At 48.7% G+C, this 13,576-nt stretch overlaps 1 protein-coding gene across 1 annotated transcript in view; it reads right to left on the reverse strand.

Moving 5' to 3' along the window:
- The window catches only part of PRKAA1 (protein kinase AMP-activated catalytic subunit alpha 1), a 576,963-nt gene that overhangs the window by 350,475 nt on the left and 212,912 nt on the right, over nucleotides 1–13,576 (reverse strand). The window contains exon 3 of the mRNA XM_069627195.1: nucleotides 12,193–12,286. Within this exon, the coding sequence (XP_069483296.1) occupies nucleotides 12,193–12,286 (94 nt within the window). The remainder of the gene's footprint in view (nucleotides 1–12,192; nucleotides 12,287–13,576) is intronic.

Consider the following 13,576-nt stretch of genomic DNA (forward strand, 5'->3'; position numbering starts at 1 on the left):
TCCGACGATCCCTCATAGTCCGATCCGACATGTTCATGCAAAACGCACAGTCCTCCACGTGCCTTTTGTCCGCGTGGCGGCAGTAAAGGCATTTCGAATGGTCGTCCTCCTTGAACACATTTTGTAGGTTGCATCCAGGGCAGATCCTCAACAGTTTGCCGGGAGTCGAGCTTCCCTTCTCCTGGGCCATCTTCTCGTCCGCGAGGTAGGTCTCAGAAACTTCTGGAATCCTCCAAGAAGCATAACTCGACGAAAACTTCACCCTTGAGGGTCGTAGATCAATCCAAAATGAGTCCCCGTTGATCGGAAGTAGAAACGGTGGAGCATGAGGCTCGATTAAACCGAAAAATGAGAAATCTCTGAAAAAGCGCAAAACGCAAGAGCTATAGCACGAGGGCTCCAAACACTTGAAAGTGCAGTAAAAATCTGAGGATGGCTGCTAGGGGCGGGGCTTAGAGAGAGGGCAGTCATTGGCTGCAGGCAGTATGGCCCAGAGACCAGTGATTGGTTACTACCAAGAAAGACAGATCAGAAACGTAACTGATACTGATACTGATTTTTTCTTTACCGAGTATTCCCAGCCTGACGACGGGGAATATTCATGAGCATGTGACTCCATGCCAGACCCCATGCTGCAGAAATGACCAATTACAATTCAGAAAGAAAAACACCCATAACAAACATGAACATGTAATGATGATCCAGTAAAGGTTCAATATAAAGGCCTAGCAAAAGAAATATGTGCAAGATTGCAAACACAAACTAGTAAGCAAAAGACGGGACAGATTGAACCCTGAGATGACTGATCAAAATCAGGCAAGCTGGCAAAACTGGTAGAAAGGAAATGCTAATGCCTTTATGCCATTACACAGTTGCTAATAGTGCATTAATAGCACACATCGTAGCATCGAAACTCGGCAAGTTATCCACCCCCAGAGGGGAGTAAGGACAAGAACAAAGCAACTGTGATAGAGGCGGGACAAGACACAATAACCAGGATGAAGCAGCGTTCCACAAAAAGTCCCCACAAAACGCTGTACAGTCAAAAGAAACCTGGCTCAACTACGCCAGTCACCATCATGCCACCACACAGGCATAGTCACACTTGTGTGTACACGCGACTGGTTGGTGTTTCGATGCAAGTGAAGTTGATGTATGCGGATGAGGTTGTGACGATAGAAATAGCAGTGGGGAATAGGGTTTCGGGATGCCATAGTGAACTACCAAGTTGAAGGCATTCTGAAGGATAGGATAGTTAGTTATCAATGTGGAGTGAATGAGTTCCAGACGTCAGGGGCTTGGATGGAGAATAACCAGGTTACTCACCGTAGTGACTGCCTTACTCATAGTCCCTTTCCTCCATACTTATGCGACATCCCTCTGTCTTGTGGGACGGGACCGGAGCACTTTGTAAAAAGTATCCAAAAAAGGTTTTTCAAAAATGTGTCCTTCCTCTCTTTCTTGCGCGGGGCCCGGCAGGCGGCCGTAACCCCGCCCACCTTGGCTCCACCCCGCGCATCGCCCATCAGTCCTTTTCTATCGCCAGGTCAGAGACCCATTAGCAGTAACAGAGGAACCTTATTAGAGGGGACGGCGGGTGTATGGAGGAAAGGGGACTATGGACTAGGAGTAAGGTGGTCACTACGGTGAGTAACCTGGTTATACTCCTACGTCCCATCCCCTTTCCGCCATACGTCAGGGTATTTCCATCCACCCGTAGTTCCTGTTAGGAGTGCTTGGGAATCTCCCATTTCTGAAAAAGGTTCTTCAGCACAGCCTGACCAAACTGAGCATCAGCTCTTGAACTCGTGTCAAGACTATAATGCTTACAAAAAGCAGATGGGGAGGCCCAAGCAGCTGCCCTAGCGATGGACTCTCAGGGGACATATTTCTGAAAAGCAACCGCGGCTGCCTTGCCCCGCACCAGGTGTGCATGAATACCCCTAGGAGGCTTCCGCCATTGGACGGTGAAAGACTCCGTAATGAAGGTGGCGATCCACCGGGAAATAGTCGCCTTAGATGCCTGCTTACCCTGAGGGTTACCAAAAGTCGCAAATAGTTAAGAACTCCTAAGCTCGGATGTTCTGTCCAGAGAGAACTTAAGCACCCTCCTGACCGAGACAATGCAGAACCCTTTCTGCCTCTGAGGCAGGTATCGGAAAAAAGACTGGCAGGGAGATCGACTGATTCAGATGGAACTCAGATACCACCTTTGGCAGGAAAGCAGGATTTGTCCTTCGGACTACTTTATCCTTGTGAAAGACCAAAAAGTGGTGCTCCACCGACAAGGCCTGGAGCTCACTACCTGCCTCGCTGATGTAACGGCGACCAAAAAGGACACTTTCCAAGATAGGTACTTGAGGTCCACCGTGGCCATTGGTTCAAAATGCTTGTGGCACAACGCCGTCAGGACTACATTTAGATCCCACGGCGGGTGCGGACATCGAATTGGAGGGTAGAGGCGTGTCAAGCCTGCAAAATGGCGCTTTACCACTGGATTACACAGAGAATAAGAACATTCGTCCGTAGAAAGATAAGCGGAGACCGTTGAAAGGCAAGTTCTGCATGACAGAACGTGAACACCCGACTGCTAGGAAGGATACAAAGGCCAGCACAGTGTCAATCGTAGCCCCCCTTGGGTCCAACTGTTTTTCCAAACACCAATGACAGAACCTGAGCCATTTACTTCTGTATTGGGATCTAGTCGAGGGTTTACTGGCTGCCTGGATAATACGCACGTTATCCGCAGACAAGTTAAGATGTTCTAAAGACTTGAACTCAAGCACTATGCCGCCAGGCTGAGTGATTGTGGGGAGGGGTGCCACATCTGCTGTTCCCCATGATGAAGAAGATCAGGTTACTAGTGATCGGCGATACACCGACAGGTGTTGAAGTTCTGAGAACCAAAACCTGGCCGGCCACCACGGGGCTATGAGTAGAAGGGAACAGTTCGAGTTCTTCAGATTCCAAATTGCTCAATGGACTAGAGGCAGAGGTGGAAAGGCGTAAGCGCTCATGTTTTGCTATGGAATCTCGAGGGCATCCCCCAGAGAGGAGGCTCCCAGCCCCCCTCTGGAGGCATACTGAGGAAGCTTGTTTACCGCCGAAGCGAAGAGGTCCACCTCCGGTGTGCCTCAACGCAAGAAAATCCATGAAAGGACCTCCGCCTTCAACTCCCACTCGTAGCTGACCACTGTCTGCCGGCTGAGGGCATCCGCTGTGACATTCAGCTGGCCCGGGATGTGCACTGCAAGCAGCCAAACCCCATGAAACAGTCCACTCCCAAATCTGGATGGACAGGTCCACGAGAGGGGGAGACTGTTCCCCCTTGCTTGATGTAATTCATCGACACCACATTGTCCGTGCGTATGCAGACCACCTTGTTGGCTACGATAGGTCTGAACGCCCTGAGCGCTAGGAAGATTGCCAGAAGCTCTAAATGATTTATGTGGAGGAGCTTGTCCTGAGGCAATCCGAGACCTGAAGAGAATCTAACGTAGCATCCCACCCCAGGAGGGAAGAGTCCGTCGTGATAGTCACCGTAGGGGCTGGGTCCTGAAAACCTGCACCCACCGATAGGTTGCTGAGAGATGAAAACCATTCCAGGTCCACTCTCATGGAAGCCGGAATTATCAGCTTGGAATCCGGGTCCACAGCCTGACGCCAAGAACTCCGAAGAGCCATCTGGGTCCGCCTCATCTTGAGACGAGCAAGAGGAAGAGCCAACACGCACGAGGCCATGAGGCTCAGAAGTCCCTGGAACCGCCAGGCCGACATGCTCTCAGACTGCCCAAACATCTAACACGTGGCTAACGGATCTGCCATCCTGTCCCCGGTCAGGTACACTGCAGTTGATCGTGTCCCAGCGAAAATAAAGTCCTGCGAGACCATCATGGAAGATTTCCGCCAGTTCACCGTCAGCCCAAGATGGAACAGGAGCTGAAGGAGAGACTGAAGATTGCCCGCTGCTCAACGGACAAGGGCTGCGCAAGAACCAGTCATCCAAATACGGATACACATGGATACCCTGCAGACGAAGATCGGCCGCAATCACCGACATCTTCGTGAAGACGCGCAGCGCTGAGCGGAGGCCAAAAGGAAGCATTCGGAACTGGAAGTGCTCCTCTCCCAAAGAGAAACAGATATCTCCTGTGTGGATTCCAAATCAGAATATGCATGTACGCATCCTGAAGATCCACCACACTGAGCCAATCGCCCATCTGCAAGGAGGACCGTATCTTGCTGGGCGTAATCTTGAATTTCTCTTGGGGTAGGAAAAGATTAAACTGGGAAAGGTCTAGGATGGTGCGCAGGCCAGCCTGGTTGGGTTTGGGCACCGTAAACAGCCAGGAGTAGAAGCCCTCCCCTCGTTCCCCGAGGGGAACGGGTTCCACAGCTCTGAGGTCCAGAAGTTTCTGAACCTCGGCTTTGAGGGAGGGCAAGCCCGACAGCTGAAAAGGAGGGTTGAAGGGTGGGGTAGGGGTAAGCGGAGGCCCGCCCGAGTGACTGACAAGACCCATCTGTCTTTGGTGATTGTCTGCCACGCCTCCCAATGAGACAATGCGTCCGCCCACCGGGGTCTCGTGCGAGCACGGATAACCCTCATTTTGTAGGGTTTTCGGTGGTGTTGCCATCTGAACTTGAGGCGGCTGAGGAGCGGGACAAAAACTGAGTCCGTTGTTGCCTACGGCGGTTATTCCCCAAAGGGGTATCCACTCTGCGAGATTTCCGGTCAAGGAAGCCCCTAAAGCCAGAGGAGGGTCGGCTTTGCGACAACAGTCTCTGGGTTTTGAAAGGGGTCTGAACAAAGACCGACAAGGACTTAGCTGTCTGAGTGCTATCCTTCGTCTTGGTGAGCTCTACATCTGTTGTAGAATGAAAGGGCTCCTTACCATCGAACGGAAGGCCCAAACACCTTGTACTGCACCTCTTGAGAATTTAAAGCCCAGAGTCGAGGTGTCTACGTGATGAGCCGCAGCCTCCAGGAGATCCTAGGCCAAGACACTGGCGTTGGATAATCCTGCCTTAAAGTCTTCCAGCTTCTCGACCGGAATGAACTCCTCAAACTCCGACAGACCTTTCCACATCCGCATATTAGCTCCCTCTAACACCAGTTCGGCATTGGCCTGCCTGAGCTGCAAGGCCAAGTTGGCGAACATTTTTCTCCCAAGGGAGTCAAGGAGCTTATCCTTCTTTCCCAGCCGTCGTGGAAGAGGATGCTGCAGGCCTGGACTGCAAAGTGGCCGCAGCCACCACTGTGGAGGAGGGGGGCAGACAAAATGACAGGGCCACCTCTTCCGAAGAATGCAGTTTGTATCACGCGTCAATTTTCTTATTGACGAAAAGTCCAGAGTGTGGCTTTTCCCAGACCCTGCGGACCTCGCCCAGAACGTCCTTCTGCAAGAACAGGTCAGTACGCTCCAAAGGAGACAAGGTGAACGCCCCAGAAAGCACGCCCACATGCGGAGTGGGTGTCTCGGGCACCGGACCATCTAAGAAGCACATCATGTCCAGTACCCGACCATGAAAAGCTCTAATCGAGCGGGGCAGGTCCTCGTTGTCCTGATCGCCTTGCGCGTCATCCGACAGGTCAGGATCCTGCGGAGCCGTGTCGGGCGCCGTCTTGTTCACGGGGGACAATGGGGGCAAAGCCGGAAGGGTTGGGCAAGGCACCGTAGGCAAGGGAGGCGCCGGCGGAACCACTGGAATAACGGGTGGAGCCGGAGGAGCGGGCAAACATATCTCCCTAAAAACCCCTTTGAAATATTCCCTCATGGGGTCGGAACGCATAAGCGTTTGAAATTTACCGAAAAAGGCGTCCTCTGGGTACTGCTTTGGAACCCGAGGAGGCCTCTCCTGAGGGGGATAATTCCAGGGACGTAATGAGGAAGGGTTCCACACCGGCACCTCCACATCAACATAAATCAAAGGTGCCGACCCCGCAGGCAACGAAACCTTGTGCGGAAGGGGCACCCGGGCGTTCCAATCAAAAACTGGCCGATAAGGATGGGCACAAGGAACTCTATGTTCACCCACGGAACCAAGTCCTACACCTGAGGCCGATGGCGTAGTTGTAGGGGTAGCACCCAAAATAGCCACCGCAGTTGTGGCGGGAACGGGCGCCATTTTGTCATCGCCTGAGGGGAACTGCGGCACGTGAGGCAAGGGTCCCCGTCGATGGATCAGGGTTCTTAACTTTAGCCTTAACATAAGGAACCTCGGCTGAGCCGGTACTATGAGGCATGGAATGTTTCTGCGACATACCAACCGCCAAATTAGCCTTCCCAGGAAGGACCTTGGCACCGCTGGTAAAAAGAAGAATTGCCCCCTCAACAGATCTGGTGTCGCCGTAAGAGCGGGAACGGTGAGAAACAACCTTCACTGATAAGGCTGTGTCAGGCCTCTCAGAAATGTTGGCAGCTTTAGCCTCTGTACGAGTGACCTCGGACCCAGGTCCGGTAAAAGCCTTATCCGCACGGGCCTCGAACATCCGTTTGACACCAAGCCCAACCAAGGCCTCAGGGCGCACCCCAGTCTTATTCTTGAGGGAAGCCAATAGAGGCCTCAGAGCGAGCTCCGGTACCCCACGATTCAGTAGAGCTGGGTCTACAAACAGCCCCCACAGGAGGGGCCTCGGAGCGTGCTCTGGTATCCACAGGCCCCTTACGAAGAACCTCAGAGAAAACTCTGGTACAATTATTAGGCCCAACGGGCACCTCAGGGCAAACCCCAGTGACAGATCGATTAACGCTCCTCCCCGCCCAGGAGGAACCTGGGAAGGTATCCCCCCCCCCCCCCCGGCCTTGGTGCTCTGAAAAGTAAAGAACTTACCAGGCGTTTCTTTTCGTCGATGAATGCCTGAAAATGCAAAGGAGGAGTTCGTCGGAACACCTCCTCCCACCGCTCCAACCAACGAAGTGCCCGGACCGAAAGGGAGTCGCAGTAAAAACAGGAGTCCCAATCGTGATCCGGACCCAAACACTCTAAACAAAGAGGATGGGGATCTGCCCTCGCGAAGCGTCGTGACACGATGAACAATCTGGAAAGTCTCGTTTGAACGACAGACTAGTAGACGATCGCTAGCGAGAGTCAGAGAGGACAAAAGGGAAGGAAATCTTCAGAGGATGCAAGTGCGTCCAGTCCCGAACAAGTGGCGAAAAGGACGGATGGGCGATGCAGAGCCAAGGTGGGCGGGATTACGGCCGCGTGCCAGGCCCTGCGCAAGAAAGAGGAAGGACACTTTTTTTTAAAAAATGTTGATGCTTTTTATAAGTGCTACGGTCCCGTCCCACAGGACAGAGGGATGTCCCATAAGTATGGAGGAAAGGGGATGGGACGTAGGAGTATGAGGCTCTTCCCAATCTAGTGGAGTTGTAATGGGGATAACGTAGAGAACTAGATTGGAGGTTCCTGGTGGGTTGATAGCATGCAGGTTTATCCAGATTAATTCAGGTACGGTGTTGTGGAGGGCACGGTAGGTGATGCACATGGCTTTAAAAAAGGTAGTTAGTCGGCCAATAAGGAGCCAGTGTAGCACTCGCAGTGCAGGGCTAATATGTTCTCTAGGTGAGAGGCAAAGTAAAACTAAATAGGAGTAATCTGCAAAAAGGTTGAAAGCCCTGCGCTGGCCAAAAAAAATAAATAAAATAAAAAAAACACTACACTACATAACAAGAAAACCAGGGAAACTAAACTGCGCGACATAATGGTCATCCAGCAACTTGCCACAGAACTAACCAGAAACAAAAGAAAACCCACTCAACCTAGCATTCACCACCTCAACAGTCATGTTACCATTTCACTCACTAAGAGCTGGTAAGTTAGCTCAGCTGGTTTCGCTGTTGCGATCAGATTGTGACCTGCAGGTCGCAGGTTCGAATCCCGGCAAGGCCAACTCAGCCTTTCATCCTTCAGAGTACCAATTTCGGTTGGGTGATATTGTATGTAAATATGTGCTCTGTAAAGCGCTTTGGATTCAGGCGCTATATAAATAACACATCATCATTACTTATGGGCTGGATAGACCATGCAGCAACTCCTGCTCAGCCATACAAATCTCCCCCACCAAACCTAATTCAACCATGACACCACTCAATCGTCCACCCTCAAACCACTCCCCTAGTCTGCAAAGTGAGGTTTTCTTTCTGGTTCTGGCAAATCTAATTGCCTAGCTCAGAGGATTCAACCACAACCTAACTGGCCTACCACACCTTGGTACACCCCCACAATCCAACATTACAGTGCCACCCACAGACAAGAAATGTTCAGAAGAAACAACACCAAAAATACCTCCACAGCCTAAGAGCTCTGCATGGAGCTCACTGGAAAATTACAAATTACTACATAACCATCACTGAAGCAATACAAGAAAATGTGAGCGATTTTCAAAGTCACGAAACATTGCATCAACCGCCTGCCAGATCCTGCAGTACTGAAATTCACTGACAACAGCAACACCAACAACTTAAGATGGATAAGGAAAGGCAACACGTACACAGCTTCAAGCACTCCTGAAATCCCAACCATGATGAAGATTTACAGAAACACAGAAAATCTTAAAGACCCAAGCAATGTTTCCGCTGCTCTCAAACCCACCACCAATAAAGACTACACCCTCCCCATCTATTGTCAAGGTCACAGGTGTGGTATTACCTGATGCACTGAAACTGGTACAGAACCTTGATGGATAAATAATAAACCAGGACAACTATAACCCCATCATGCACGTACCCTTCCTGGGAAAAGGAATACAGTTGTAATCCAATTTAACAAAAGGACCACTACACAATCTCCCTGCATCATTACCAATGATGATGCAACAGCGAGACCACCATCTTCCAAGTTAATTGATTATGCTCTACACATTCTGTGTCCTCAGATTGCTCTTCCTACTTTACCTCTGCCATCTTCGATAGGATGGACTACAGAAGCCCTCCGCTCCAGTACATACAATGGTTTGATGAATAGCCGCACAGTGGTTTGCCTCCTACCTCTCCACTAGAGAACAAACTGGTCCACGAGGGCCGCGATCCCCAATCATCTTCAACCTCCTCAGGGAACCAGAGGGCAAGAGTGGGGATTGAACAGGGGGCTGGGGAGGAATCTTTGTGATCATAAACATACAGAGGACATGCAGCTTCACATTAGTACTGTCAGTCATACAAGCCTGATGTTAATAGCCTACTTGAATTTCAACCAGCAAAAAGAGTCCAATGCTCCCTAGGAGGGACATATAATTACGCCCAAAAGCTATTACTGGCTAGCTGACAAAAACTGGACAAAGGCAGACAAGTCACAAGAGTCCACAAATTACTCGGCTTCAACATCTCATTTAAAACGCACATGGTACCAGCATGTGCTTCTCCAGAGCGCTTAGCCAGTCATCCCTGTACAGATCTGCAGAAACATTGTCCACATTCTGGGCATCTATCACCAGGACAGAGGAAACGCCCTAATAGCAAGACTCCCAGATGCCACCTAGCATGTCTCAAAGGAACAATAAAACTCACCACATCACGAAAATACTGAAGGCTCTGCACTGGCTACACCTTCAAGCATACATCAAGTTCAAGACAGCCTGCACAAACTACAAAGCACCTCTACCTGGAAAGGGCTGGATGAAAAGGGGGTAGAGACGGGCCACGTCTGTCGAGATGGAGGGTGCAAGATGGCAGGGGCCAACAAAGAGGGGGGTGAGAAAGCCAAGTTTGTACTTTACAAATCCTATACATAAAGAAGTGTTTGAGTTACTGGGATGAAACCACAAAAAATGGCTAACCTAGCTATTATTTCCACTTGCACACCAGATTTGACTGCACTGGGAGGAGTCAAATTTGCAGATACCTACGGGTAATTAAAAGGTTTTGAACATGCAAATATCCATTAGAATACAACCAATTGATCAAAGCACATTGCATTGGCCTGAGACTTCCAGAAGGAAGAAGGAAGCCACAAATGACATTTTTTCAGGATAATAAGTATATACTGTTACCCTATGTACTGCACTTCCCCTCCCTCTTCCCCCTCGCACATTTCCCCTCCCCTCGTCCCCTGCACTGGTGCAATCTCAATGTCACCTGGCCTGGGAAGATCGTTGTCCGTCTTCCCTCTGTTCCCCTCCCTTGCTGTGTCGTGCCTTGAAACACTTGTGTATAGGCGCGTTATAAATGCCATATCATGCTTGCAAAGAATGGAAGAGCAGACTGCGAATTTGCAACTCAAGTGAAAGGTTTTGCAAAACAGGTTTCACACTAAGCAATATAGTAACCAAGTGCAATACCTTGACAACAGGAGTACAAAAGCATATTAATTGGAATGCCTATATCTTCAAGGTTCTGTGAGACGGCACATCAAAAAGGAAGTAGAGGACCTTAAAAAAACGAAACAAGAATTGATCTTGGAAATGCAGGGTTTGAGGCAGAGTTTTGACTGACAACTGCTCAGGCTCCTTGTTCAGGAAGTTGACTTCAAAACAACGGATTGTAAAGCTATGTGATAGGATTGTATAGCTATGCGAAAACTATCGGCCCCCTCTACACAGGGGGCCTGTTAAAACCTGCACATTTCTACTACTAGGTAGGCCAGTGAAAGCTTTTGAAACCTGGTTGCTGGTCAGCGTGCGGACACAATGTGCTGGACTAATTATCCTGTATGTCTTGGACGTAAAAGCACTCTTCTCTGTGATTGAGCACCTTATGTGGGTCAGGATTGCACACAATGTAAGCCCCAAAAGAACGTCAGACCCTTCCACGCTGGTTATAAAATGTGCATCCAAGTAGGCAGAATTATGCAGTGTACAATGCATTAGGGTAGCATGGTGGAGAAAAAGCAGGCTGAGACAAGGACAGTGTTTAGGCAGTACCCGGCAGTGTTTCAGAAGGCACAGTGCATAGAGCATATACAGGGCTGTGGGATTGACTGCTAAACAAAGAACAGGAGAAGAGTGGAAAATGATGTGCTAGTGACATGACACATGGCATATGCAATCTTGTACACAAAAATGGACAAGATCTTAAATTAAGCCAGACTGTACAAGCTCAAAACACCCCAATCTCAAGTAATGGCTATACCAGATATTCAGATAGAAAACCAACTGTGGCCAAGTTTAGTCTAACATCTGCTTAACTGCTTAACTCACCACTCCCACAATCACGAAATGAAAAGCCTTAATTGGGGTGGGTGAATTATCTGCTTAGAGGAGGCTGCATCAAGGGAGATTAAGGACTTCTTGCGGATGCGATTCAAATCGCATTAACGGAGGAGATTCTTGTGGCATGAGATTTGGGGGTGGGAGGGTGAATTGGGAATCATTTTATGCAACAGCAAGTGGCCAAACAGTCAATGGTTTAACGCAAATTGACATCACTATCAAATGTTTCAAAACCTACCACTAAATTTCCAGATCTTCCCATGTGCCTTTAAATAATTATCCACATTCAATTGTGCTAGAAAACAGGACACATGGTGGAAGCCAGCCTTGCTGCAGCAGACTAGAAGGCTGTCACTAAGCATTTAATGGCTCCTCACCAAGGGCATCAAGCAAAGACTCCTAAAATATGGTGGTCGTCCAGCAATCAAAGTACAATTTATATTAGCACAGGGGTTGGAGAGGAAGCGTGACTGACAAGTGACTGGCACTCGCTTGACTAACCCAGTGCTTAAATTGACAAAAAAAGCACAAACAAAAAAGCATTGCAAGTCCCAAGTTGAAAAACATTGAACATAGTGTTCCATCCAACAACTCTCTCCCCACTTCCTAAATCTAACACCACTATCCTTTTCCAATCCTCTGCCCTGATGACCAACAATTCTCCTCAATCTGGTTCTCTTCAGGTGAAGTAGTTATCTGGCCGTTGCACAGCAAGTCTTAACAAGCCTTTAGCTATGCTCTTCCCTTCAAGAGTTCCCTAAAAGGGTATTCATCTTACAGCCGAGCACACAACATTTACACCACCGTCGAATACAAGACAGAAGTCATGAAAGCCTGCCCACTGCAGTCACAGTGGCAGGTAAAGTACAAGCTCAACCATACTGCCCAGAGGTTTCACTGGGTAATTTGTAGTTCACTATGGTGTGCGTCTGGTCTGTATGTTGGCGATTTAATTACAACTGATGCAATGTTAAACTAACCCTGCATGAACAATTGAGATAAAGGTGGATTCATTTTCTAAATAATTTAACAAAATTACTTACTTTTCCATTTTTGCAGATGTAGTCAAATAATTCTCCTCCAGAGACATACTCCATCACCATGAAAATGTCTGTTGGTGTGCTGATCACCTGATACCTAAGGTGAAAGATTGAGAAAATGGGCAAGACATTTTATGCTGCACACACCGCTCATTTCTAGAAACTCCGTTGGTAACCGGCATAAATTGCTTTACTTAAGCTAATGTGCACCTAAGTGCCTACATCCAGATCTAGGCTCTCCCATCCAGACATAAGCAGTCTCAAGGCATCTGTTACAATGTTTTCACAGAACATACACAGCAATTAACGAGTAAGAGATGGGGGATTTTATCTTAAAGCTTGAGCATTTGAATGGTGAATTGAAGAAGCTTTAGTGCCACATTTTGGCTTTCTGAAATAGCTGCAACAAGCAAGCAAATCATGCCAACTATAACTCCCAAGCCTCCGTCTTAAATTGCAACAAAGTATTCATTTCCAAGACCCATGCAGAGTCCTCAGTTCAGAAACACATTTCAGGAGTCTGAAGATATGCACCCAATGTAATCATTTCCAGAGTACGAACAAGTTAGTTGCTCAAGCATCTGCGGGACTAGAGGATTGTCCCTCAGATTTTGATCTGTCGCTCCAACTCCTTATGACTAGATTTCACCACTAGAGGCTCCATGCTAAGCTGCTAGCATTCTCAGCTACAGTAAAGGCATGCATAGCCTCTGTACTGTAGGATTTGTATGTGGGGAGATTGTCCCAGTGTACAAATGAAGTACTTGCGTGGGTCCAGAACTCGAGCCCTGCAGCTATGGTTAGGCCGTCAACTCAACTCCCATGAACCCATACACACACACACACACACACACACACACACACACACTTGAATCTTCAGCTCCGAGTGGTCAAATGCACCCTCCGAGCTCGTAAGAACATTTTTAAAATAATGTGTGAATGGCATGTTTTAAAGCACACTTTGTGGAAAATGCTAGACAGTTTTAAATAGGTTTTGTATGGTAGCCCAGGAACATAATCCAATAGGTGCAAATCACCAACAGTGCACAGCATTTTCAGACTGTATTATCCCACAATATCTGCCAGTATTTTCAAACTTCTGCGCCCATGCGGGCTGCACCAGTATTACCATATAAAACCTTACTCCTGTTGACTTTGCACAAATGCCATGTCACAGTAAGAAAACATGTCCAGCCTGGCTGCACCCACAATGTAGGCTAGTCTAGCCACATAACACACTGCTGCGTTTTCCATTCCAAATCAAAAATGCAATGCTCCCGTTGCCCCCCCCCCTCCAAACCCCTCAAATTGAGCCCCGCTCCCCGTGCACCCATCGCTCATCTAATTTCGTACATCACACATACTCCAATTCACCCAGGCATTTAGA

This window comes from Ambystoma mexicanum, chromosome 6p (genome assembly GCF_040938575.1).
Source record: "Ambystoma mexicanum isolate Mex_15411 chromosome 6p, UKY_AmexF1_1, whole genome shotgun sequence".
Classification (NCBI taxonomy): domain Eukaryota; kingdom Metazoa; phylum Chordata; class Amphibia; order Caudata; family Ambystomatidae; genus Ambystoma; species Ambystoma mexicanum.